Source organism: Salmo trutta, chromosome 35, assembly GCF_901001165.1.
Source record: "Salmo trutta chromosome 35, fSalTru1.1, whole genome shotgun sequence".
Lineage (NCBI taxonomy): Eukaryota > Metazoa > Chordata > Actinopteri > Salmoniformes > Salmonidae > Salmo > Salmo trutta.
Window position 1 is genome coordinate 15,810,828 of NC_042991.1, and position 26,307 is coordinate 15,837,134.

Consider the following 26,307-nt stretch of genomic DNA (forward strand, 5'->3'; position numbering starts at 1 on the left):
CACTGCCGCTATCATCACTGGGACCACGTCACACCCTGCTGTCAATGACCTTGCAACTTAAGGGGACCAGTGGCTCCCTGCTCGTGCATTTTTTCCTCTCCCCCATCTGTCGCCTGCACTGGACCGGACCATGGACTGGGTGCCACACACTTGATAAAGACGAGGAACGACTGCCGAACAACTACCGACAAACACACAAACCAATGGCAGATGAGCGACCGATGGGTGGTGGCGGAGGCCATCTTAACGACTCTCTAGCAGCAAGAACTATCTCTGGGACTGAGCATATGGTTGTTGTGAATATGTGTAGTGTGAACCCAAGATTGTTTTATAAAAAAAACGTATTGTGTAGATTAAAACCCACAATTGTGATGTTACAAGATCATTAGTGGTCTGACAAAGTAAGCCATTAGCTTAATCGAAGTTAAAGCTTTCTAGAAGAAATTGACTGTCTAATGAGGTTGTTGTGATGGAGGTCTGACTTTCTCCCTCCTCTTGGCCTCCTAGTACCTCCTTCTCTTGGCATAAAGCTCCAGGAAGCTTCTCCTTCTCTTCCTGAGACATTCCTCCTTTTGAACAGCTCCTGCTCTTGACTGCTTCATCCTCTACCATGTATACATCCATTTGGCTCTACAGTCGTGGCCAAAAGTTTTGAGAATGACACAAATATTAATTTCCACAAAGTTTGCTGCTTCAGTGTCTTTAGATATTTTTGTCAGATGTTACTATGGAATACTGAAGTATAATTACAAGCATTTCATAAGTGTCAAAGGCTTTTTTTGACAATTACATGAAGTTGATGCAAAGAGTCAATATTTGCAGTGTTGACCCTTGTTTTTCAAGACCTCTGCAATCGGCCCTGGCATGCCGTCAATTGACTTCTGGGCCACATCCTGACTGATGGCAGCCCATTCTTGCATAATCAATGCTTGGAGTTTGTCAGAATTTGTGGGTTTTTGTTTGTCCACCTGCCTCTTGAGGATTGACCACAAGTTCTCAATGGGATTAAGATCTGGGGAGTTTCCTGGCCATGGACCCAAAATATCAATGTTTTGTTCCCCGAGCCACTTGGTTATCACTTTTGCCTTATGGCAAGGCGCTCCATCATGCTGGAAAAGGCATTGTTTGCCGCCAAACTGTTCCTGGAAGTTGCTCTCAGGGGATGTGTTGGTACCATTCTTTATTCATAGCTCTGTTCTTAGGCAAAATTGTGAGTGAGCCCACTCCCTTGGCTGAGAAGCAACCCCACACGTGAATGGTCTCAGGATGCTTTACTGTTGGCATGACACAGGGCTGATGGTAGCGCTCACCTTGTCTTCTCCGGACAAGCTTTTTCCGGATGCCCCAAACAATCGGAAAGGGGATTCATCAGAGAAAATGACTTTACCCCAGTCCTCAGCAGTCCAATCCCTGTACCTTTTGCAGATTATCAGTCTGTCCCTGGTGTTTTTCATGGAGAGAAGAGGCTTCTTTGCTGCCCTTCTTGATACCAGGCCATCCTCCAAAAGTCATCACCTCACTGTGTATGCAGATGCACTCACACCTGCCTGCTGCCATTCCTGAGCAAGCTCTGTACTGGTGGTGCCCTGATCCCGCAGCTGAATCAACTTTAGGAGACGGTTCTGGCGCTTGCTGGACTTTCTTGGGTGCCCTGAAGCCTTCTTCACAACAATTGCACCACTCTCCTTGAAGTTCTTGATGATCCGATAAATGGTTGATTTAGGTGCAATCTTACTGGCAGCAATATCCTTGCCTGTGAAGCCCTTTTTGTGCAAAGCAATGATGACGGCACGTGTTTCCTTGCAGGTAACCATGGTTGACAGAGGAAGAACAATGATTCCAAGCACCACCCTTCTTTTGAAGCTTCCAGTCTGTTATTCGAACTCAATCAGCATGACAAAGGGATCTCCAGCCTTGTCCTCGTCAACACTCACATCTGTGTTAACGAGAGAATCACTGACATGATGTCAGCTAATCCTTTTGTGGCAGGGTTGAAATGCAGTGGAAATGTTTTTGGGGATTCAGTTGATTTGCATGGCAAATAGGGACTTTGCAATTAATTGCAATTCATCTGATTACTCTTCACAACATTCTGGAGTATATGCAAATTGCCATCATACAAACTGAGGCAGCAGACTCTGAAAATGAATATTTGTGTCTTTCTCAAAACTTTTGGCCACAACTGTACTTCATCAAGGGATGAGGCCAGTGGAGGGAAGCACTTGGTGTTCACCTGTAGTCCCTAAGTCCAGTCCATGTAGTCAATATAATGTCCACATACAGGCCTGGAGCTGGGCCACAGGAGGTTGGATGAACCAACTTGGAAGGGATGGTGTACCTACTAGGAGAGGTGGTGGATGTAGCCACTTTGAGGGGTGGTGTTTCCACGGGCCTGTTGAAAGGTGTTGTAGTAGACGGCCTGTTGAAGTTAGGTGGACCATTGTAGCTGTTGGAGTGGTGTTTCCTGGGTGGGAGCCGCTGTGTTGGGAGCCAAGGAGCTGCAGGCACCCAGGTTCTGGGGGACGGTGGTGGCCAACGGCTGTTGGACGACATGGATATTTTTCCAAAAAGGGTTCGAACAGGTTTCTGAACAGGATGATTTTTCATGTAATTCAGAAAATCTGTCATAATAAATGCATTTTAAAGCAACCTGGGCCAGGTTTCCTAAATGATTAGGAGTTCTGTTGCAGTAGAGTTCTATCGATCGGACATTAGTCACACCACAACGGCAGTTGCAAAGAAATAGAATCTCATTCTAGTTCTGTGTGCAGTTGGTCTGTGACATCATCCACTGTCAGAGCTAGATGGAGGGTTCTGACTAGTAGTTGTACACAACTTTAATGTGACCTTGTATTTCTGTGTCCTCTACAAACAAACTGCCCAGTCACTGTCTTCGTACCTTTCTGTTTTGTGTAGACCTTAATTATTATTACTATATGTAGTAATAATAATTGGCAGCTCTCTCCGTGCTTGGCAGCTGAATTACAGTACACAAGTAAAACAAGAAATGTAAAATAATCTAAAGAATGTCAGGACTGCTTCAGTGAGTAGACTAAAAGGAACAAAGAAAAGACAATACACACTGGAAAAAAAGTGTTTATTGGTTTTTGAACACGTAAGAAAATATAAAAATCATTCACAGCATCAATCATTTAAAATAAGATATCTGATAATTATCTAATCATTTCCTGATATTCCTTGAAAACATTGCGCACCAGAGCCCTTAAATCCAGAACATAAAAAATTTGTGCAATGAAAATAAGAGTACCTTTTAAATTAAAACTTGTAAACATAAGAAACTACAGTGCAGTGGCAGTGACCAGCATCATCATGGTTACTGTCAATTGTATAATCAGAACATTCCTGAGTATTGAGTGACGTCATCTCAGGGAGACAACTGTCATCTTTGTGGGACAACATTAAAATAGCATTTGCTCTGTCCATTATGGAAAGAACTACTTTGCTCCCTTCCTTGAGGTATTCATTAATGAGAATGTTCCCGGGACTACCCATACGTAAAATGTATGCACGCATGACTAAATCGCTTTGGATTAAAATGTCTGCGAAATGGCTTATATTATAATGTTGGATTAGTGAAAAAGTAGAGCTGAGAGAAAGCATGTATCATCTTAAGGAGACATCAAAGACAATGGGGGAAGGTTACAGTACGATGGGTGAGATACCGTTGGCGTGGCGATGGAAGGCGGGTCCCCTGAGCTTTCCCCCGATGTGGGTGTTCTCCTGGTCCTGGTCAGCAGGGGCTGAGATATACCACATGACCACACCTGAGGGGTTGATGGACACAACAAAGTGTGTCGAGTCCTTCAGTGTGGCCATTTCCCGCTCCGCAAACACATCATAGATCTGGAGAAAGGGATGGGGAAGGAAGGAGAGTACGGGACATGAAGGAAAAAGGAGATATGAAATGGCATGATTGAGGCAACGCCAGCAATAGGACTTAGAGAAACCGGGACCAGACTGACCTTGTAGCTGCCAGTGGTGTAGTTGAGTTGTCCCAGGGAGGCCTGGTAGCGGTAAGGCATGTCAGTACGACGACTGAAGAACACTAGAGCACTGGCCTTATCAGACAGAGGGCGCCAGAACACCTCAATACCGCTCTTCTCCTGAGAATCAGACAGGAAGCAAGAGAGAGAGAAAAAAAAAGAGCGAAAAGGAGAGAATAATAAGATTGAGGACATTTAGATTCAGCTCAACAAGCCAACTCAGGAGGAGTATTTGACCCTGATAAGACAATAGAATATATGTGGGCCTTACCTTGATCAGGCGTCTACCCTGGACGCCCATGGGGTCCTGGCTGATGCCGATGGCCACCTTGTTCTGCAGGATGGTGCGTGCCCCGCTGCTAATGGTCCTCAGGTCGTTGGACATGAAGAGAGGAGCAGCCATGATGGCCCACAGAGCCATCTGAGACCGAGACTGATCCATGCTCAGCCCGAAGTCCCCGACCACCAGCTAGAATACACACAGTCAGTTCAGCCAGAAGCTAAAACATACTCGGTCATCTCCTCACTCTGAATATGCACGACAAAATGGTTAGTTCATTGAATAGCAACATTTCCTCTACAGTGAAATGGAGAGTTTGACAAAGACAGACCATGTCAGGATCATTCCAACGGCCGGGTCCAGCTGCAGGCTGCAGGACGTCTTGGTTGTTGAAGAACCAATCAGCAATGCTCAGCACACTATTCCACGAGTCCTCTATGTCACCATAGTTACGCCACAGGTTACAGATCTCTCCCAGTTGGGTGTAGTTCACCTGAGAAACAAATGTAGAAGAGGTCAACTTAGAAAATATTTAAATATGATCTGTATATAAACTGGACTGACTTACAGCAAATATTAACCCATCCTTATTACAAAAATATGTAATTATTTAAATGAAATTTGATTAACCTTGGGTGGGAGTCCACCCTGGTAGGCTGGCCAACTGCAAGAGTAGCCAATGGGGCGTCCGGTAGCGTTCAGAGCCTTTGACATGGCAGGGTAGCCTATAAGAAAGAACAGTGTGTGTCAAGCAAGCAGCTGAGGGTTGAGTAACCACTCATCTCCCGTTTCAACCTTCAGCATGTCCATCTACAACTCTCCCCTTACTCATGCCTCCAACTCTCCTTCCTTCCTCACCCTGCTCCTGCTCCGTAGCGTTGGAGTAGCAGCCGTCAAACTTCAGCATGTCCACTTTCCAGTCAGCGAAAGTCTGAGCGTCTATAGTGATCTTGTCCAGGGGGGTCCCAGGGTACCCTCCACATGTGAGTGTGCCCATGTCCCCGTAGATACCCAGCTTCAGCCCCCGGTCATGGATGTAGCTCGCCAGGTTGGGGATCCCACTTGGGAACCTGAGGGAGGAGGTTATAGATACACAGGTTAGACAGACGTGTTACACATATTCATACAGACAATAGTTTGAACACAATAATGCCAATATACCTCACCTGAGAGAATGGGCTATATGAGTATCATATGACTGACAAGTCAGTGACCTCAATATATTGGTACAATATATGTCAACAACCTCAATATAGATATATTCCACCTGACAGTAGACAATATGGCAATACATAGATAAGATACATGAGACACAAGTTAAATAAAGTTGTAAACATTAACAGTGCTTGTGAGAACAACATAATGTGTGTGTTTCTCCGTTCAGTAGCCTACCGCTTAGGGTCAGCCTGCAGGCGTCCATTACTGTCTCTGTCCTTGGAGGCCCAGCAATCGTCTATGTTGACGTAGACATATCCCAGCTCCCTCCAGCCATCCTCAGCCAGCCTGTCTGCCATGTCCCGGAACAGAACCTCACTGTGGGAGGACGCACAGAGGAAGAGAGGAAAATGTCAGGAATTCCTATATTATTTTTAAAAAGTGTCAATGTTGGCTCAGAAATCTCTTCCTCACCTTGTCTCCTTTCCTTGTTATGAAAGCCATTCCCAAGAATGGGAAGAGTTCAGAATCATATTTTTGTCTTACCTGATGCAGTTCTTGGGGTCGTTCTGACAGTCGATGTCACAGCGGAAGCGTTCCCATGCCAACCAGCCCATAGGAGGGGTCCTCATCAGACCATTGTCCAGGGCAAGGGTGGCCACAAAGAGCGCCAGCACACACAATGCTACTGCAAATCGCATTCCTGAAAGAGACAGATGTTTGTTATAGGACAAATTCACTAAAACTGGGATGTAGCATCCAGATTTGCCCAAACACAAGGAATGCACGTAAATGGCTTTAATTTGAAAGTATCTGCTTCTGTACAGGCATAATGAACATGACCCTGGTGGACATTCTGCATAACTGAATAGAGTCAATGTGCAGTGTGTATCGATACACCTGAGAGTCACATGACTGACTGGGTGTGCCAACTGCCAACGGAGGTAGGAGAGGAGGAGGAGGGGGGGGAAACAAAGATGGCGTGACAACACTAACCTGTTTAACCTTTTACCATAAGACAAACACTACACATTAATAATACCTGAGCTGTACAAGTCACCTGACCATAACTGAACCCAAGGAATGGTTAGTTTGTGCAAGCAAATACCAGGATACAAAAATAAAACTTAATGACACAATATGGCCCAGAGCTAGGCAGAAAATACATAAATCATAGTAATACCACGATAATCTGAGCATTAGCCTACATGAGAATGTTAGCTGGTTTGACGTATTGATATACATTTCAAGTAACGTACAGCAATATAGTCCTTGGATGGGAAACAGCGACTTGAATTGCTACTGTAGCTACGCATCACTTAGCAGAACGCCGCAAGAGTGATACATTGTAACAATTGACTGGTTCTTCAAAGGGAGTCTAGTAACTTTAGCCTGATACAGATACCATGCAAATATATTTAACAAGAGTCGACTTTCAATGAGCACCAATCCTGTATCAAAATATGCAAGAATGAATTCAATACTCACTAGGTTATTTATTTTTTTACAGCTTGCAAAGCAACGTTCAGTTAGTGCCTCAAGGGTGTCGCCTATGCTCTGCTTTGGAAATAACACAAACCGCATCTGATCACACGTTTGAGGAAGCGGTTATCACATGATCCAGCGCGTTGTTGTCAGCTGACAAAAGAGGGGCGGGGACAGGGTGAGAAGGAAAGGAAGCAATGACGGTTATGAAGGAACCTAAACCCTGTTAGAATGTTATTCAAACGAATGCATCCTTCCCTCCTTTCCTTGAAGTACAGATGTGACACGTGACATACTCACTGCTCCGCACAAAATCTTGAGAAATGAATTTTGAAAAACATATGCTAGACCTACTTGCATTGCAAGTTCTAGGATGTTAAGGGAGTCTAATGGGAGTCTAATGAGTAGTAGTAAAACAAATGTGTCAGCTTGTCATACATTAATAACAAGAATGACAGTAATAAGGTCAATAAGCAAAATTATATATATATATATATATATATATATATATATATATATATGTACATTTTTTTGAAGCGTTAGTTAGTGGAAAAACTGCAGTGCTTGTCACATGTAATGAGAATCCTAGAGGTGGAGCTAAAGACAGGAAGTCAGTGGATCCACTTGCTGCTATGGCAGGAACAGACCATGGTAAGATACTCATCTGTAGTAGTTTAACACTCAAAGTAACTTTGATTTGTAATTTTACTCTGTATGTTTTCTGTCTCCGTGTACCTGTTAGCACATATTCTATCCAATAGGTTTAGTAAGAACCTGCTTTCTTAATAAAACCTAGGGAGCTTTCAGGCATGACAGATTTGAGATAAGTGCAATAAACTCTGAGCAGAAACACCATTGAATATTGCAGCCACAACTTTGCGCGTCATAACGTTACACTATGGACAGAAATGGTCTGTTGAGTTTAGTTTGTTGACTTTTCGGGTAATTCAGTCACTTTCAGGTTTGAATTTCAGCGTGTAGAGACCGAGTGCATTGTGGTTTCAGTTTCCATATACCGTGACAGAGTGACTAGTCTTGACAAGGAAGGAAGAGTGTATTACTGACAGTTTTGTTGTCTGGCCTGTTTATTAACAAGTTTCCCACACGTCACTGCATTCCATAGTGATACACCATCTTTTCACATTATAGCTGTAACATCTGCTAACCATGTGTATGTGACCAATAAAATGTGATTTGATTGAGCTTTTTCAACTCAGTGACAGTGCGTTCTCGTGTTGGTTGTTCTACTCTTGTCCTTCACTGACACCTGGTGGACAATATGAGTGGTCTCTGTCTAGACTCTAGGTCTATTCACAGTGGGTATAGATCTTCCAGAACTGTTCATACTCACAGTGGTAAAGTACAGAATCATGTTCTGTCTCTCCCAGGTGTGGTTGGAATGGTGGAGGTGGTCCTGAGGAGCGTAGGTGCTGGGTTCGCTATCGGAGAGACCGCTCTGGCTGCAGCCGAACCCTACTTGACCACAACTGGACCACTTATGATCACCGCCGCCCGAGCAGCAGGAGAGGTCGGCGTGGCGGGGGTGGGAGCGGTAGCCACGTGCCTGGTGTTCACTACGGCGTTGGTATCCATGGGAACCGGACTTCTCCTCGCCTCCATGGTGATGCGACTGATGGGGAGGGAAGGAGGAGGTGGAGCTAGAGCGAAGGCGGCGGAGATTGCTGGAGGGGTCACCATCGCGGTGGGAGCCGTGGCAACTGGAACACTAGTGGGCGCACTCCCCGTGTGGGGCCACTTCCTGGTCCAGTGCGTCATGGTCCTGCTAGTGTACCCTTACACTGACGTGAATGAGATGACCGCGGTCCTCTCTGTTTTTTTCTCTACTCTCTACCTCAGTGTGGCGATGGGCCGTATGGGCGTCATCACAGGACTATTTACTATGGCCATTGCTATCTTGTCCCTCTGTGCCCTACTCAAGGCCCTATCAGAGAGAAGAACACAGCAGAGAGCCAAAGGAAACAGCAAATGGTCAGAGAGGTTACTGCTATACTCAGTTGTTGTGGCAATAGTAGGTTTCCCTATGGGTGTGGGGGATACAGGTGGGTCAGGGTCAGAGGTGACTGTGATGCTGGGGTCAGTGCTGTGGGTGGGGACCCTGGCTGCAGGACTGCTGGGAGCTGCTCTGGGAACAGTGGCTGTGGTGAGTTTGGGACCAGAGGGGGCAGCGAGGGTGGCGGTGGGGGCGGCAGTGACATCCTCTTGTACCCTGAGACTCATTCTCCCAGTATGCTCTTTTCTGGGGTCGGGGGGCAGCATAGGGGGTCTGTTAGGGGGAGCCACGGCTGCAGGGGTTTCACTGGGGGCTGCGAGTGTCGCTGCTGGACCGGAATTTAGAACCAGAGCGACGACACTAGTAGTTCTAGGCTCTGTAGCAGTAGGTGCGGTGCTAGGCTTCTGGGGTCTAGCACTGGGAACTGTCGTTCTGGGACCAGCAGAAATAATAACAGTGACCTTTGTTGCAGTGGGGGCCTTTATACTGGGTGCACCAAAGAGTCCGTTCCACACTCAGATTAAACTGAGGGGTGAGGTCCTCACAGGGACCAGCCTGATAGGAGGTATTGGCATGGAAACAGTAACCGCGGCTGCTGCACCTCTCGGAGTGGGGGCACTGGGAACAGCAGCGCTAGGAACTGCTGCACTGGGAAGACTGGGCACAGTAGGAGTACTGGTGGCAGCGGTAGTGGCACTGGGAAAAACGACATGTGGATTGGGAGCCTGAGACAGTGGCTTCCAGCAGCAGACTGTGTTATCTCTGCTAATTCTCTCTCTGTGTGTGTGTGTGTGTGTGTGTGTGCACGTATTTGTACGTTACTGAGACTTTACAGAACACATTGACATTATTTGCTGACAATGGCAAGTTAATGACCTAACAAATCACAATAAACTTGAAGTATAAATCAAGGTGTGTATCATTTTCTTTAATTATGAGGATGGTCATTAGGAGGCTGCAGGACTGGGTTTGGGTTTAATTAGGGATGTATGAGAACTACCACCCTCTCCCTTCTTCCTTGTTCTCTCGTTCCCTGCTCCATCCCTTCCCCAAGACACAGATGATTCAGGAGAATGTTCAGCAACAGTCACGTCGGGCATGGGGCAGGTTGTGTGCCTGGCTGCTGCGTGGCTCTGCCAGGTCTACTTCTGACGGCAGCAACAGCAGTGGTGGAAAAAGTACCCAACTGTCATACTTGAGTAAAAGTAAAGATACCTAAATAGAAAATGACTCAGCTAAAAGTAACACAGTAAAATTCTACTTGAGTAAAAGTATTTGATTTAAAATATACTTAAGTATCAAAAGTAAAAAATTATTTATAATTCCTTATATTAAGCAAACCAGACGGCACAATTTTTACGAATAACCAGGGGCAGACTCAAATACTCAGACAATTTACAAACGAAGCATGTGTGTTTAGTGAGTCTGCCAGATCAGAGGCAGTAGGGATGACCAGGGATGTTCTCTTGATAAGTGTGTGAATTGGACCATTTTCCTGTCCTGCTAAGCATTCAAAATGTAAACGAGTACTTTTGGGTGTATGGAGTAAAAAGTACAATATTTTCTTAAGGAATGTAGTGAAGTAAAAGTAGTCAAATATAAATAGTAAAGTACAGATACCCCCAAAAAACTACTTAAGTAGTACTTTAAAGTATTTTTACTTAAGTACTTTACACCACTGAGCAACAACTCTTTTTGTGCAGTTGGTGTTTTCTGCGCTTCTCAACTGCTGACCTTGTCATGTGTGCGACGGACAAACTTGCAATGGTCGTGGTACTGGCAGTTGGTCTTGCGGGGGATATTGTACTCTACACGCTGTGCTGGCTGCGCAAGCTCCCTGCGGCATCTGTTGCTTGCGCTAAGGTACCATATATACTCTTGCTAATGATAGTCGTACACGTGCTGTGTTATCTGGGGCTGAACTACCAGACCCTGGTTCCTTTCACTGACCCTGGTCCATCTCCTGCTGCTCACAGCCCTGTCCTGTGGGATCCACACACTGGTGCTGAGGGTCATCATTGCACAGAGGCACCAGGACAGCCTGCAGGGAACCATGCTGCTCAGACAGGAAAAGGAAAGGTGGACGTGGGTAGAGATTGGGAGGGGTGGGCAGAATGGGAGGTGGGTGCTGGTGTAAGTGAAACACTGGCCGGTAAGAGAGGGCATGATACAGGTGAGAAGACCTGAAACATCACACAACCAGGGGCGGAAATCCCGGGGGGGACAGGGGGGACACGACCCCCCCCCATCCTGGGAAAAATATGATTTGTCCCCCCCAATATATCACTGAAACATAACTATGTAATTTAAATAATATTAATAATACGCAATGAAAGCAATTGTGCTGATTATAGACACTTAATAGCTCGTTTTTAAGTTTCAAAAGATTGCGACCCCCCCACCCTTTGCCTCACAATGGTTTGATCCACTGCCAGTTCCTTAGCTTGCGAGGTAACGTAGAGGTTGTATCTACTGTCTGAAAGGCACTCAATACACGTAACTGACGTAAGGTTAATCCAGTCAATTGCGCACACACACTAGCTGAATATGCAGAGCTAGCGCGCAAATATTAACTATTAAGCTAGCTAGTACCTATTCCATTTATGTGGCGTCGTCAAAGATGGAATCTTTGCTATCGTCAATTTATTCCAAGATCAGCATGCATGTAAGTTAGTGCTTCAAAGTCCCTGTGATAAGGTTAGCGATAAACTGAACAGAACTACACTCTCTTCTACCATTGTTTTAAATATATTTAATGGTCTCGCTGCAAAAGCTAAATTGTTGCAAGGGAACTTTTATTTATATATTTTATTTCACCTTTATTTAACCCGTGTAGCAAAGATTATAGCAAACACCACTGAATTGGTGCTCGCTAGCTTTGCAAATTCAGCTATTGTTAGAAGCCAGCCAATATGAAACAAACGATTAAAATTACAGAAGGTTGCAGCATATGTTGTGTAAATGGTGAACTCATACAGCTGTCAACTCTTGTCAACTCTGCAATCCGTTTCACATTTGCTAGCTACCTTTTAGATCGAAGCCCATATAGAATGATAGAAGATAAGATGATAGAAGCCCATCTCCTACTGTAAATAACCTACATACTGTGTGTGTGTAGCCAACCAGGTAGAAAAATGGCAGAAAAAAGACGGACATCAGAGTATTTTTCAGTACACCGAAACGCAAAGTAAGAACCCTAGTAGCCTAATATCTCAAAGACTAGTTGATAAAATGTTCATAAGAAAGAAATGAAATTCTAATGGAAATGTTTCACAATGATGTCATTAGGCAGAGCAGGCAACAGATGGCACACAGACAGCAGAGTTGGGGACAGATATGCAGGGACAGACTGGCAGAGACAGGGAGTCTCAGGTAAGTTTGTTGAGTCTTTGTTTGGCAACATTATGAAAGGTTCTCAATTTTTTTTACTTGTAAAATAGGAACAGAATTGGAAAATGCCATGGATACCCCCACTCTCAACTTAAACTGGTGACTGAACTAAGATTTGTTAAAGGCAATGGTATTGCTGTTGTGATTAGTTGTGTAGTTTTGGGTACCGGTAGTTAGGAGTACGGCAAACACCTTATTTCTTTGGTTCCTCAATATACATTTACCATATTAAACGTAGGCTATGTGTTACAGCACTACTTTTGGTGTCCCCCTCAGGAATTGCTCTTGAGAAAATGTAATGTAATTGTCCCCTCCAAAGTTGATATCAGATTTTCGCCCCTGCACACAACACTCTAAACTCAGCTAATCAGTTACCTTTGTGTATCAGGTTAGGCAAGCCAGCTTTGCAGGGATCTGTGGGACACAGAGCTGATGGAATTTTTTGAAGATTGTTGTTGAAGCAGAGCAGAGCTTGTTGTGAAGAAAGTTGTCAAGGAAGTGAATTTGTGTTTATACAGGACCACCCACCCCCACCTACCATCAACCAATCATGTCAATGCAGAGCTATAGGGAGCCCTCCGCATTGTTACATCATTTGGGCGGCACATGGCGATGCGGTACTGAGCTCAATTTGGCCTCAGCATGCCTCCGGAGGCTTTGCAATTGCGTCACAACATCCATACAGCGCCTCCGACCACATTTTCGGGTCAAGCATAAATTGGTTTTGAGCATCACAATGCTCCCACAACACCCCTCACAACCTGTCAGTCACGACTTCCTTTTCAGCAGCATGTTGATATGTTCATCCCTCCCCCTATCTGCCCCCCTCCCCCAGCTCCTGGCTAACTGGGTGTTGTACCTGTGTGCAGTCACCGGGTCCCCCTCATCTACGGAAAGAAATCGCAGCAGCCCCACCCCCAAACTACTTCCCGCAGCTATGTACCCAGCAGGCGTGTGTGTGTGGCCTGATGCCCCACTGACCTGTTACCACTTTACAGGTGTGCTGTCACCAATAGCTGTTAGCAGTGTGCCGGAACACTCAGTGCTGCTCGAATTACAGTCTGAAGTCACTGCAGATGATGAGACAATTATCGTGCCCTACCCTACTGTATCTGTGGCCAGCCTGGTTACCGTGACGACCACACAGCTTGCTCCATCATAATGGGCCTGGCCATGGTGGAGGCCACCTCGTAAGTTAGGGGAAGGACGAGAGTGCGTGCGTGCACGTGTTCTCCCTGCACGCCCACATCTCCCGGAGGACCATGGAGAGTTTGACCTAGAGCTGGGAAACTGAGGGGAGAGGTGTAAGTACCTGCTGGAGAAAGGCATAAACACCTAGCTGTTGCTGGTCCCCAAAGAAACCACCCAGGTCAACGGAGATGACCTCTTTCAGCCTGGCATGGTTCTGTAAAGGAAATGTTTTATATTCCTCTCCCTCTGTCTCCCCCCTCGTTTTCAGAATGGAAACTCTCCCCAGTTGATTAACACCACATAGACCAGTGGGCGCATTGGCTCAGTCCGGGCCACGCCCACAGAGTGCAAACAGGAAGACACACAGGTACACCTAACCCGTAGCCCTTTCCTGCAGTCAAATTACCTAGTGACCTCATGGGTGGAATGTTATTAATATTTTTCATAATTTTATAATAAACATTATTTTAAAAAAACCTGCCGAAAATCCGGCTCATGCTGCTGGTAGTTGTGACAGCGGGTGTCATCAACATCTACAGCTGGAGGGACATCTATGAACTATATGACTTCATACGATTTACCAGCCACAGGTGAGGAACAATAACCCCTCAAGTGGTGCTAAAAACATGTACAGAAATGGTAGGTAGGTAAAGTGTAAAGCCGTGGATACTCAATATGTTCCCTCTCGCTCTCCCCCCTCTTCTCTCTGTCCTCAGGACATCTGTAGTCCCTTCGAAGTACCTGATGACAGTGATGGTCATTATCATGAGGATAAGCTTCTGCTACTTTGCCAGACATGTGAGTCACCTCCTCCTGACCATCCTCACAATCACACCTCAGAACCAGATTGAGTCAGACCTCAATGAGCCTCAGCCTGTAACTTGTTAATAATTCATCTTCTTACTGATTTCCCCCAACAACAATAGTCTGTAGGAGCTTTCCCCCCACGCTCCTCTTCCTCACCTCTCTCTCTCTCACACACATAAACCGAGGTGGAGAGGCAGTCAAATAAGCTGTTCCTGTGGAAGATTGAGGTGCATGACCAGAAGGTTAGGATGTTTGAGATGAGGCGCTGGAATGAAGCACTGGTCACCAACATGCTGCCTGAACATGTCGCCCAACACTTCCAGGGCTCTAAGAGAGACGAGGTGAGAGAAGGAATGGGGAGTAAAAAGATAGAAGGAAAATAAAAATACAAACAAGAAGGGAGAGAGACTCCCAAAGAAAGGGTATGGGGAAAAAATACAGCGAGTTGTAAACGTTTTTCTTACCCATCAGTTTTGTTTCTCCTCTGTAGGAGCTGTACAGCCAGTCAAATTATGAGAAGACTACATAGCCACGGGAAGTAGTTTAGAGGTGGGACTGCTGCAACAAAAAAAATTCCGTAGATGAGGGGGAGACGGTGACTGCACACAAGTAGACACACTTGACAGTGTAAGTCATCTAAACCCAGTGTGTGTGTGTGTAACATCCGTCGTCAAGAATGGACCAAGGCGCAGCGGTATTGTGAATACTCATATTTAATTACCAAAAAAAGGAGTAAAGCATCCACTTGACAAAACAATAACGATGACAACAGCAACAGTTCTGCAGGCTATTAAACGCAGTGCAAAAACAACCACCCACAACCCCAACGAAAAACATACACACCTATATAGGACTTCCAATCAAAGGCAACTCAACACACCTGCCTTCAATTGGAAGTCCCAATCAACAACACAAACATTCACACACACAAAACTGCCACGTCCTGACCCCAAACCTAATACAATAGCTCCATCTGCTGGTCAGGACGTGACAGTACCCCCCCCCCCCCTCAAGGTGCAGGCCCCGGAATGCACCTATCAACAGAAAACACCAACAAAAACCCCATAAACAATAACCCCTAAACAATAAGGGAGGGAAGGGAGGTGGCTCAGGTGCAGGACGTGGACCTTGCTCCAATTTCGGCGTCGCCCACTTCGGTGGCGCTGCTAGCTGCGCCGGGCAGATGGGCCACTTGGGCTGACCCTGGCAGACGGACCACTCGGGCTGGGCCGGAGGACAGGAGGGCCACTCGGGCTGGGCCGGAGGGCAGGAGGGCCACTCGGGCTGGGCCGGAGGGCAGGAGGGCCACTCGGGCTGGGCCGGAGGGCAGGAGGGCCACTCGGGCTGGACCAGAGGGCAGGAGGGCCACTCGGGCTGGACCGGAGGGCAGGAGGGCCACTCGGGCTGGACCGGAGGGCAAGAGGGCCACTCGGGCTGGGCCGGAGGGCAGGAGGGCCACTCGGGCTGGGCCGGAGGGCAGGAGGGCCACTCGGGCTGGGCAGGAGGGCCACTCGGGCTGGGCCGGAGGGCAGGAGGGCCACTCGGGCTGGGCCGGAGGACAGGAGGGCCACTCGGGCTGTTCCGGGCAGTCGGGCCACTCTGGCAGTTCCGGGCAGTCGGGCCACTCTGGCAGTTCCGGGCAGTCGGGCCACTCTGGCAGTTCCGGGCAGTCGGGCCACTCTGGCAGTTCCGGGCAGTCGGGCCACTCTGGCAGTTCCGGGCAGTCGGGCCACTCTGGCAGTTCCGGGCAGTCGGGCCACTCTGGCAGTTCCGGGCAGTCGGGCCACTCGGGCAGATCTGGGCAGTCGGGCCACTCGGGCAGATCCGGGCAGTCGGGCCACTCGGGCAGATCCGGGCAGTCGGGCCACTCTGGCATCTCCGGGCAGACGGGCCACTCTGGCGGCTCCTGACTAGCGGGCGGCTCTGGCGGCTCCTGACTAGCGGGCGGCTCTGGCGGCTCCTGAATGGCGGACGGCTCTGGTGACTCCTGACTGGCTGGCAGCTCTGGCGACTCCTGACTGGCGGGCAGCTCTGGCGACTTACGACTGGCGGGCAGCTCTGGTGACTCCTGACTGGCGGGCAGCTCTGGCGACTTACGACTGGCGGGCAGCTCTGGTGACTTGACTGGCGGGCAGCTCTGGTGACTGTTGACTGGCGAGGCTGGGCTGACGCACTAGACTCCTGATGCGTGGGGCTGGTACTGGATGTGCCAGCCTGGAGACACGCACCTCCATGCTAGTGCGTCTAGCGGGAAACACCGGACCGAAAGGGCGCACTGGCGGTCTTGAGTGCAGGGTTGGCATCACCCCTTCCGGCTCGATGCTCACCTTGCCCTGGCACCTGCGGGGCGCTGGTACCGGGCGGACTGGGCTGTGCGTCCGTATAGGCGAGATGGTGCGTACCTCAGCGTAACATGGCGCCCTCCACCTCATACGCACCTCCCTGTAGTCACGGTTAGCTGGCTTACGGCTCTTCCTTGGCCTGGCCAAACTACCCGTGTGTCCCCCCAAAAAAAATCTTGGGGCTGCCTCTCGGGTTTCCTAAGCTCCCTTAACTTGTCCTCCCAGAATTGTCTTTCGTCCTGCCAGGTCCATTCCTTACGTTCCTCCTGGCGCTGCTCCTTCCTCTTCCGCTGCTTGGTCCTGGTTTGGTGGTGGGTGGTTCTGTCACAGATTATGTCGGGGTGTTGTAGAGAGGACCAAAATGCAGCAGAGTTGTGGATACTCATTTTCTTTTAATTCAAAAAAAGGAGTAAGGCATCCACTGGAAAAATAATACACTAAATGATACTCACGACAGGAACAGTCTCACAGGCATACAAAAACGCAGTGCAAGAACAACCACCCACAACCCCAATGAAAAACACACACACCTATATAGGACTTCCAATCAAAGGCAACTCAACACACCTGCCTTCAATTGGAAGTCCCAATCAACAACACAAACATTCACACACACAAAACTGCCACGTCCTGATCCCAAAACTAATACAATAGCTCCATCTGCTGGTCAGGATGTGACAGTGTGTGTGTGTGTGTGTGTTTTAGTACAGTAACTGAATAATTGGATAACATGTGGCTTTCTCATGGCTTAGTTTAGGAAAATAAATATGAATTAACTGACTTATTTCTAAAGAATTTTCAACATATAATATCACATGTACAGTTGAAGTCAGAAGTTTACATACACCTTAGCCAAATCCATTTAAACTCAGTTTTCACAATTCCTGACATTTAATCATAGTAAAAAAATTCACTGTCTTAGGTCAGTTAGGATCACCACTTTATTTTAAGAATATGAAATGTTAGAATAATAGTAGAGAGAATTATATATTTCAGCTTGTATTTTTTTCATCACATTCCCAGTGGGTCAGAAGTTTACATACACACAATTAGTATTTGGTAGCATTGCCTTTAAATTGTTTCACTTGAGTCAAATGTTTCAGGTAGCCTTCCACAAGCTTCCCACAATAAGTTGAGTGAATTTTGGCCCATTCCTCCTGACAGAGTGTAACTGAGTCAGGTTTGTAGGCCTCCTTGCTCTCACACGCTTTTTCAGTTCTTTCCCACAAATGTTCTATAGGATTGAGGTCAGGGCTTTGTGATGGCACTCCAATACCTTGACTTTGTTGTCTTTAAGCCATTTTGCCACAACTTTGGAAGTATGCTTGGGGTCATTGTCCATTTGGAAGACCCATATGCAACCAAGCTTTAACTTCCTGACTGATGTCTTGAGATGTTGATTTAATATATCCACATACTTTTCCTTTCTCATGATGCCATCTATTTTGTGAAGTGCACCAGTCCCTCCTGCAGCAAAGCACCCACACAACATGATGCTGCCACCCAAATCAAAATGTATTTGTCACGTGCTCCAAATACAACAGGTGTAGACCTTACAGTGAGATGCTTACTTACAGGCTCTAACCAATAGTGCGAAAAAAAAGGTGTGTGTGTGTGTGTGTGTGTGTAGGTAGGTAAGGAAAGAAATAAAACGACAGTAAAAATATATTTGAAAATAAGAGTAGCAAGGCTATATACACAGACACCGGTTAGTCAGGCTTATTGAGGAAGTATGTACATGTGGGTATGGTTAAAGTGACTATGCATATATGGTGAACAGAGAGTAGCAGTAGCGTAAAAAGAGGGGTTGACGGGTGGTGGGACACAATGCAAATAGCCTGGTTAGCCAATGTGCAGGAGCACTGGTTGGTCGGGACAATTGAGGTAATATGTACATGAATGTATAGTTAAAGTGACTATGCATGTAAGATAAACAGAGAGTAGAAGGGGGGGGCAGGGGGAGGGGGAGGGCACACAATGCAAATAGTCCGGGTAACCATTTGGTTACCTGTTCAGGAGTCTTATGGCTTGGGGGTAAAAACTGTTGAGAAGCCTTTTTGTCCTAGACTTGGCACTCCGGTACCGCTTGCCATGTGGTAGTAGAGAGAACAGTCTATGACTGGGGTGGCTGAGGTCTTGGACAATTTTCAGGGCCTTCCTCTGACACCGCCTGGTGTAGAGGTCCTGGATGGCAGGCAGCTTTGCCCCAGTGATGTACTGGGCCGTACGCACTACCCTCTGAAGTGCCTTGCGGTCGGAGGCCGAGCAATTTCCGTACCAGGCAGTGATGCAACCGGTCAGGATGCTCTCAATTTTGCAGCTGTAGAACCTTTTGAGGATCTCAGGACCCATGCCAAATCATTTTAGTTTCCTGAGGGGGAATAGGCTTTGTCGAGCCCTCTTCACGACTGTCTTGGTGTGTTTGGACCATTCTAATTTGTTGTTGATGTGGACACCAAGGAATTTGAAGCTCTCAACCTGCTCCACTACAGCCCCGTCGATGAGAATGGGGACGTGTTCGGTGCTCCTTTTCCTGTAGTCCACAATCATCTCCTTAGTCTTGGTTACGTTGAGGGATAGGTTGTTATTCTGGCACCACCCGGCCAGGTCTCTGACCTCCTCCCTATAGGCTGTCTCGTCGTTGTCGGTGATCAGGCCTACCACTGTTGTGTCATCAGCAAACTTAATGATGGTGTTGAAGTCGTGCCTGGCCATGCAGTCGTGGGTGAACAGGGAGTACAGGAGGGGACTGAGCACGCACCCCTGGGGAGCTCCAGTGTTGAGGATCAGCGTGGCAGATGTGTTGCTACCTACCCTCACCACCTGGGGGTGGCCTGTCAGGAAGTTCCTTAGCTTAGTGATGAGCTTTGAGGGTACTATGGTGTTGAACGCTGAGATATAGTCAATGAATAGCATTCTCACATAGGTGTTCCTTTTGTCCAGGTGGGAAAGGGCAGTGTGGAGTGCAATAGAGATTGCATCATCTGTGGATCTGTTTGGGCGGTATGCAAATTGGAGTGGGTCTAGGGTTTCTGGGATAATGGTGTTGATGTGAGCCATTACCAGCCTTTCAAAGCACTTCATGGCTACGGACGTGAGTGCTACGGGTCTGTAGTCATTTAGGCAGGTTGCCTTTGTGTTCTTGAACACAGGGACTATGGTGGTCTGCTTGAAGCATGTTGGTATTACAGACTCAATCAGGGACATGTTGAAAATGTCAGTGAAGACACCTGCCAGTTGGTCAGCACATGCCCGGAGCACACATCCTGGTAATCCATCTGGCCCCGCAGCCGTGCTTCACGGTTGGGATGGTGTTCTTCGGCATGCGAGCTTCCCCATTTTTCGGCCAATGTGACAAAAGGGTGACTCCATGACCTGGACACAGCGCAAACTAAGCTAAGGGGAAATCAATCTCCTAAAAAAGAAAACACAATCACTCGAAAATCATTCCCGTAAATTCAATGTGATGGTCATAGGACTTGAAATAGGTGTGGAAGTGGGCAACCCAACTTCCTTCATGACCAATCATTTCTATGAACTGTTTTGTCAGGAGAAGCAAGGTGCACAGGTCCTCTCCGGAACGGATCCCAGTGTATGATTGTTGGAATCCACAGTTTTTAAGTCAAACGGCAAATTGTTTGCCTCAAAGCTGAATCGGGAGCTCTTACTTATGTGGAGAAGAGGATCAGCATCTACCCAGATCTGAGTGCCGAACTGCTGAAACGGATGGCGACCTACAGTACAATGAGGTGAGATCAGAGCTATGCAAGCTAAACCTGAGATGCGGCTTCATCCACCCGGCAAAACTCATCTTAACCTTCCAGAACACAACACACGTTTTCCACTGCCACTCCTTCAGAAACACATCAAGCCCAACACACAAAAGGGACGAGCCGACAGATATATATTCAGGTATTCTGTCCATGCACAATCATGCAGCCTAGCCTATGGCTGTGATGCTGCCCTCAGCATAAAACAACGAGGACACCCTTCAATTGAGTAAAAGGAACACTTATTATTTTTATTATCATTGCTGAACATTGGACTTCATTCTCATTATATTGTCTATGGTCCAGGACCATAGATAATGATGACTTCACGCCAATTAATAAACAATGGACAATATATTAAAGTGTCATACAGACTGGTGCTGCTTCCTTGTGGGGCTACAGCGCATTACATGGGTTAAACTGTTTAGGATAGATGGCCAGTCCCATATGGGATACCACACAATCCTTTTTTCTTTTTTTATGGCTCTCCCCCTCTGTTTACACTTCTGAATGTATCTCCCAGGGAGGACTTGGCCTACAGGCCATGATTAATTATTGTGAAGATTATAGACTGCATTTCCTGCACATACCCTCTACTTTTTTCTTTCTTTGTACATAGTATAGAGCACCTAAATGCTTAATACACATTGAAGGTACTTTATGTTTAAAGTCATTTAGACCATATTGCTAATAATAATGAAGATAATGGATCAATTATCAATCAAAGCTATTACTCCTACAGCCATCCTATTTGACTGTTTAGCCTTGAAAATCTGTTGTTATATCTACCTACTTATTTTCTCTGCAAACTTACATTTAAAGGTCTGAAGGGGTACATGTTTACTTTTTCATGTTTTAGTTTCTTTCTTTCTCAATACCTTAAGATCCCCCCCAAAAAATGCTGCTTAAGAGATGTAATATTTAAGGAAGTGGGGGAATGGTTCACAGGGGGGTTCTGGGTGGGGAACGACCAATGGGTGGGTTTCCCTGTGGTTCATGCTTTTTGTTTCACATCAATGGGCTTATTAACACTAAAGATAACAATTACATCATTAATAATACATTTAAAAAATTGTTTAACAATGGCAACGCTAGCTATTCTCTCTTAGAATTTGAAAGGCCTAAACTGTCCTATTAAACATTCCAGCTGTCTTGATATTCTAGCAAGAAACCATGTTGATATAGCAATGCTCCAAGAAACACACCTGCTCCAAGAAACACACCTCTCCAAGAAACACACCTGCGCCAAAAGGACTCACAAAGAATAGAGAACCATTTGTACAAACTGGTTGCTCTTTCATCAGCCCCAAACAAAACTAAAGGTGTAATCATAATGATACATAAGGAACAAAACATCACCATCTTGGGTCAAGACCAAGAAGGCAGAATCACTTTCCTTAAAGTTATCCATAATGGAAAGAAAATTGCCTTTATTAATGTGTACGCTCCAAATTCATAAATATCTGCAATTCCATCTGATTATTGGGACAGACATGAATGCCATTTTGGACATGCGAGACAAATCTAATAAGAACAACAATAATCCACAAGCAACCAAGGCTCTCCAGCATATACTCTCTGATTACAACCTCATTGACGCCTGGTGAGCTCATAACTCTAAAGCAAAATAGTACACTTTCTACTCAAACAGGCAGAAATCATTCTCACAAATCGATTACATACTATTATCTACACGTCTATTTTCTTTAATCAAGCAAATAGAAATTCGACCAATGCGCTTTACTGACCACCACGCTGATTACTGCCAACTTCAAATTTCAGAATCTCCTGAAAGAGCCACAAGATGGTGTTTCAATGTTTCATTACTACAAAATCCTACATTCTGTGATCAATTTGAAATTGAACTAAATAAATTAATAATGATCAATAAAAATTCAGTCGATAACCCTCAGATTCTATGAGATGCAGCCAAAGGTTTTATTTAAAAAAACTTGAATAAATCACAATTAAAGAAGATATCAGATTTGGAAATGTTTGTTAAATGCATTAGAGCGTTCACAACAAACATTGTTTTCAGACCTGGTAGCTATTACTCTTTCCAAAGTCAAGACAGAACTTAATTTATCGATAAGACAGAGAGCAGAATTTGCCATCCATCGAGATAGACTCAACCATTACGTCCATGGTAATCGTCCCAGTCGTTTACTGGCCAACAAGGTATGCAGTAATGATCAATTAGCTGATATAGCAACTATTGAATCTGAAACAGGGAAGTACGATCAGAACCCAAATGAATCAAAGATTCTCCCGCATCTATAAAGAACTGTACACCTCTGATTTTAAATCCACACCAAGCCAGACTAAGTCCTTTCTAAAATAATTAAGAACTCCTCTTCTCTCAACAGAGGAAGACACCTTGCTGGGAGCCCAAATCTCTTTAAATGAACTCAAAAGGGCATTGGACAGCATGAATAAAGGCAAATCACCTGGATGGGCCGGTATTCCTCCTAAGGTCTAATTACAATTTTGGAATCAATTAGGTCCACTATTGCTCGAAATGATTAATACAGCTGTTCACAAGGTTCATTTAGGAGAGATGTGAATACAGCACTAATTTAGCAGTTATTATTGCCCCCTATCTTTGATAAACACAGATATTGATTTGTTTTCCAAAATATTGTTGTCCAGTCTCGAAGACTTACTTACTCAAATTCATCCACACGGCCCAAAGCGTTTTTTAAAAATACATTTATTCTCTGTTGACTGTCACACCCTGATTTGTTTCACTTGTCTTTGTGCTTGTCTCCACCCCCCCTCCCCCCTCCAGATGTTGCCAATCTTCCCCATTATCCCCAGTGTATTTATACCTGTGTTCTCTGTTTGTCTGTTGCCAGTTTGTTTTGTTTTGTGAAACCTACCAGCGTTTTCCCCCTTGCTCCTGTCTGTTTTAGTTCCTGTTTTCTAGTTGTTCGCGGTTTTGACCTTTCTGCCTGCCCTGACCATGAGCCTGCCTGCCATTCTGTACCTTGCCACACCACACTGGATTATTGACCCCTGCCTGCTCTTACATATCTTGCATTACTCATCTCATTTGTATATACTGTATTATATACAATCTATTGCATATTAGCCTATGCCGCTCTGACATCAATATATTTATATTTATATATTCTTATTCCATTCCTTACTTAGATTTGTGTGTGTTAGGTATTTGTTGTGGAATTTTTAGATATTACTTGTTAGATATTGCTGCACTGTTTCTGAGGACTTTTTAATTGTCAACAGTAACACGAATGTCTGAATGACATCAAAATGTAAGTTGCAGGGGGTTTAAAAAAACAAACATGCTGTGTAGGGTACTAGGGGGTAACTGCCCCATCCCCCCTGTATTTCACATAAAGACCACAATATGTCACCAAATTATTTTCCCAACACTTTCCCTGGCTGCCACTGCTCTTGCTCAACGAAAGTTTCCTTTGTGTCATCAAACTTTGGGAGATATTTCAACGAAACTATTTTGTGGTAAGTTGATCAAATTTTGTATTTTTTTTAGTTGTAGATTTAATCCAATGAAGTTATATCTATAATTGTTTTTTAAATATACAAGTAGGAAAGCCTTAAAATAAATAATCCACTAATGCCCAGTTAGCGCCAGTTTATGCTAACTTGCTAGCTAGCAACTTCACTAGCAGTAAATGCTAGCTAGCTAGCTAGTTAGCATAAGCTGCTAGGAGTGCTAGCTAACAACCTTACTACCAGATCTGAGGTAAAATACATTAAAAAGATAACATAACTTAATTGCAGTGGTAAATGTTTCCACTAGTGACTGATAGCTTTACAGTTAATGTTACTTTAGAGTCTTTTAGCTATTTTACACAGCATTTTATGTTATATTGCTGGATAGCTAGCTATGTTTTTTAAGAGAGAGCTTTTCAATTGGCATCTCTCCCCCTGTTTTCAGTCACAGGTGGGGAATTGATTAGGTATGAGCAGTGCAGGAGGTGGACTCATGAGTTGGGCTCCAATTTTACTGGGGATAGCTTTATTTGTGACCTACAGTGCATTCGGAAAGTATTAAGACCCCTTGACTTTTTCGACATTTTGTTACATTACAGCCTTATTCTAAAATTGATTAAATTGTTTTTTTCCCCTCATAACGACAAAGCAAAAACAGGTTTTTATACATTTTTGCACATTTTATTAAAAAAACAACTGAAACATCACATTTATGTAAATATTCAGACCCTTTACTCAGTACTTTGTTGAAGCACCTTTGGCAGTGATTACAGCCTCGAGTCTTCTTGGGTATGACGCTACAAGCTGATTGGGGAGTTTCTCCCATTCTTCTCTGCAGATCCTCTCAAGCTCTGTCAGGCTGAGGAGTGGCTTACGTCTGGTCACATTACCATAAAGACCTAATTGGTGGAGTCGCTGCATAGATGGTTGTCCTTCTGGAATGTCCCACAGTTGACAATGCATGTGTAACCGATGTGAAATGGCTAGTTAGTTAGCGGTGGTGCGCGCTAATAGCGTTTCAATCGGTGACGTCACTCGCTCTGAGACTTGAAGTAGGGTTTCCCCTTGCGTTGGAAGGGCCGCGGCTTTTGTGGCGCGATGGGTAACGATGCTTCGGTGGATGTCAGTTGTTGATGTGTGCAAGGGTCCCTGGTTCGAGCCCGGGTTGGGGCGAAGAGAGGGACGGAACCTACACTGTTACACATGTCAGAGCAAAAACCAAGCCATGAGGTCTAAGGAATTGTTCATAGAGCTCCGAGACAGGATTCTGTCGAGGCACAGATCTGGGGAAGGGTACCAAAAAATGTCTGCAGCATTGAAGGTCCCCTAAACTGTAGCCATTTATTTCCCTTTGTAGTTTATTCGCCTAAGCATGTCCTTCATCCACATATCATTTCTTCCCAAACATTGCTTTTTTGTGTCAGCAATTAAACATTGTTCTTAGGGGGGGCTAGTTACCCTCTAGTACCCTAATAATAGGTAATTACCACTAATTACTTACTGGTACTTTGATACGTTTCAGCCATATGTTCTACTGTATGGCTGTTGCTAATTTTGATGTAGGAGTTGCCAATACTGCTATCCGTATTGTTTGTTGTTTGTAGTATTATTCCATACAGCCATTGATGTTATTGTTGAAGTGCTTTTGCAGAAGTAGTTTGGTTGTTGTATTGGCGGGCATTGTCTTTTGCATGCACACGCTACCACAGCGTTTTCCGTGGTGGCCTTTATTAAGGTATTTTATTGTGCTGCCATGGGCGAGCTTCTAGAGTCATCCCAGACAGTTCTTGGAGCTTGCTCATGCGCAGAGTAATTTTTGACCCTGTGGCGGCAGGGCAGATATGATGTCTCAGCCTGGCAGATTCACACAAGGCTGGAGAAAGAGGGTGCCATACATCTTGACCCTTTTCAATCCAAGTAATTGGTTTCGCTTTCTCTCTCCAAGAGGTGAATGTTCAAGTTCATGTTATATTGATGCTGTGTTTATAGTCCTTTGTAGACATGTTGTAAGTGCATTTCATTTTTTTATTTTATTGAATTGAACAACATCCGGCGCCGACAGAGATGGCCGCCTCACTTCGCGTTCCTTGGAACCTATGCAGTATTTCGTTTTTTATGTGTTATTTCTTACATTGTTACCCCAGGAAATCTTAGGTTTTATTACATACAGTCGGGAGGAACTATTGGATTTAAGAGCAACGTCAACTCACCAACATTACGACCAGGAATACGACTTTCCCGAAGCAGATCCTCTGTTTGGCCCACCACCCAGGACAATGGATCGGATCCCAAGCGGCGACCCAAAACAACAGCAGATGGGGCGGTCTTCTGGTCAGGCAGAAGGGGCAGAAGGGGCAGATGGAGCGGTCTTCTGGTCAGGCTCCGTAGACGGGAA

The 26,307-nt window shown here is 45.5% G+C and overlaps 2 protein-coding genes and 1 pseudogene across 2 annotated transcripts; 2 read left to right on the top strand and 1 right to left on the bottom strand.

Moving 5' to 3' along the window:
* Nucleotides 1–3,078: 3,078 nt before the first annotated feature.
* On the bottom strand, nt 3,079–7,058 carry LOC115174693 (alpha-N-acetylgalactosaminidase). Its single transcript, XM_029733474.1, has 9 exons — nt 6,928–7,058; nt 5,986–6,142; nt 5,677–5,817; nt 5,143–5,354; nt 4,915–5,009; nt 4,616–4,777; nt 4,276–4,473; nt 3,984–4,124; nt 3,079–3,864 (listed from the first exon to the last, which is right to left on the bottom strand). The coding sequence occupies exons 2-9, from the start codon at nt 6,138–6,140 to the stop codon at nt 3,661–3,663; spliced, it is 1,308 nt and encodes a 435-aa protein (XP_029589334.1). The 5' UTR covers nt 6,141–6,142; nt 6,928–7,058; the 3' UTR covers nt 3,079–3,660.
* Nucleotides 7,059–7,502: 444 nt separating this feature from the next.
* On the top strand, nt 7,503–9,846 carry LOC115174692 (uncharacterized). Its single transcript, XM_029733473.1, has 2 exons — nt 7,503–7,575; nt 8,313–9,846. Exons 1-2 carry the CDS (start codon nt 7,557–7,559, stop codon nt 9,662–9,664), a joined length of 1,371 nt encoding a protein of 456 aa, XP_029589333.1. The 5' UTR covers nt 7,503–7,556; the 3' UTR covers nt 9,665–9,846.
* A 3,640-nt stretch (nt 9,847–13,486) lies between these two features.
* Nucleotides 13,487–26,307, top strand: part of LOC115174397 (adenylate cyclase type 3-like) — a 33,970-nt pseudogene continuing 21,149 nt past the window's right edge.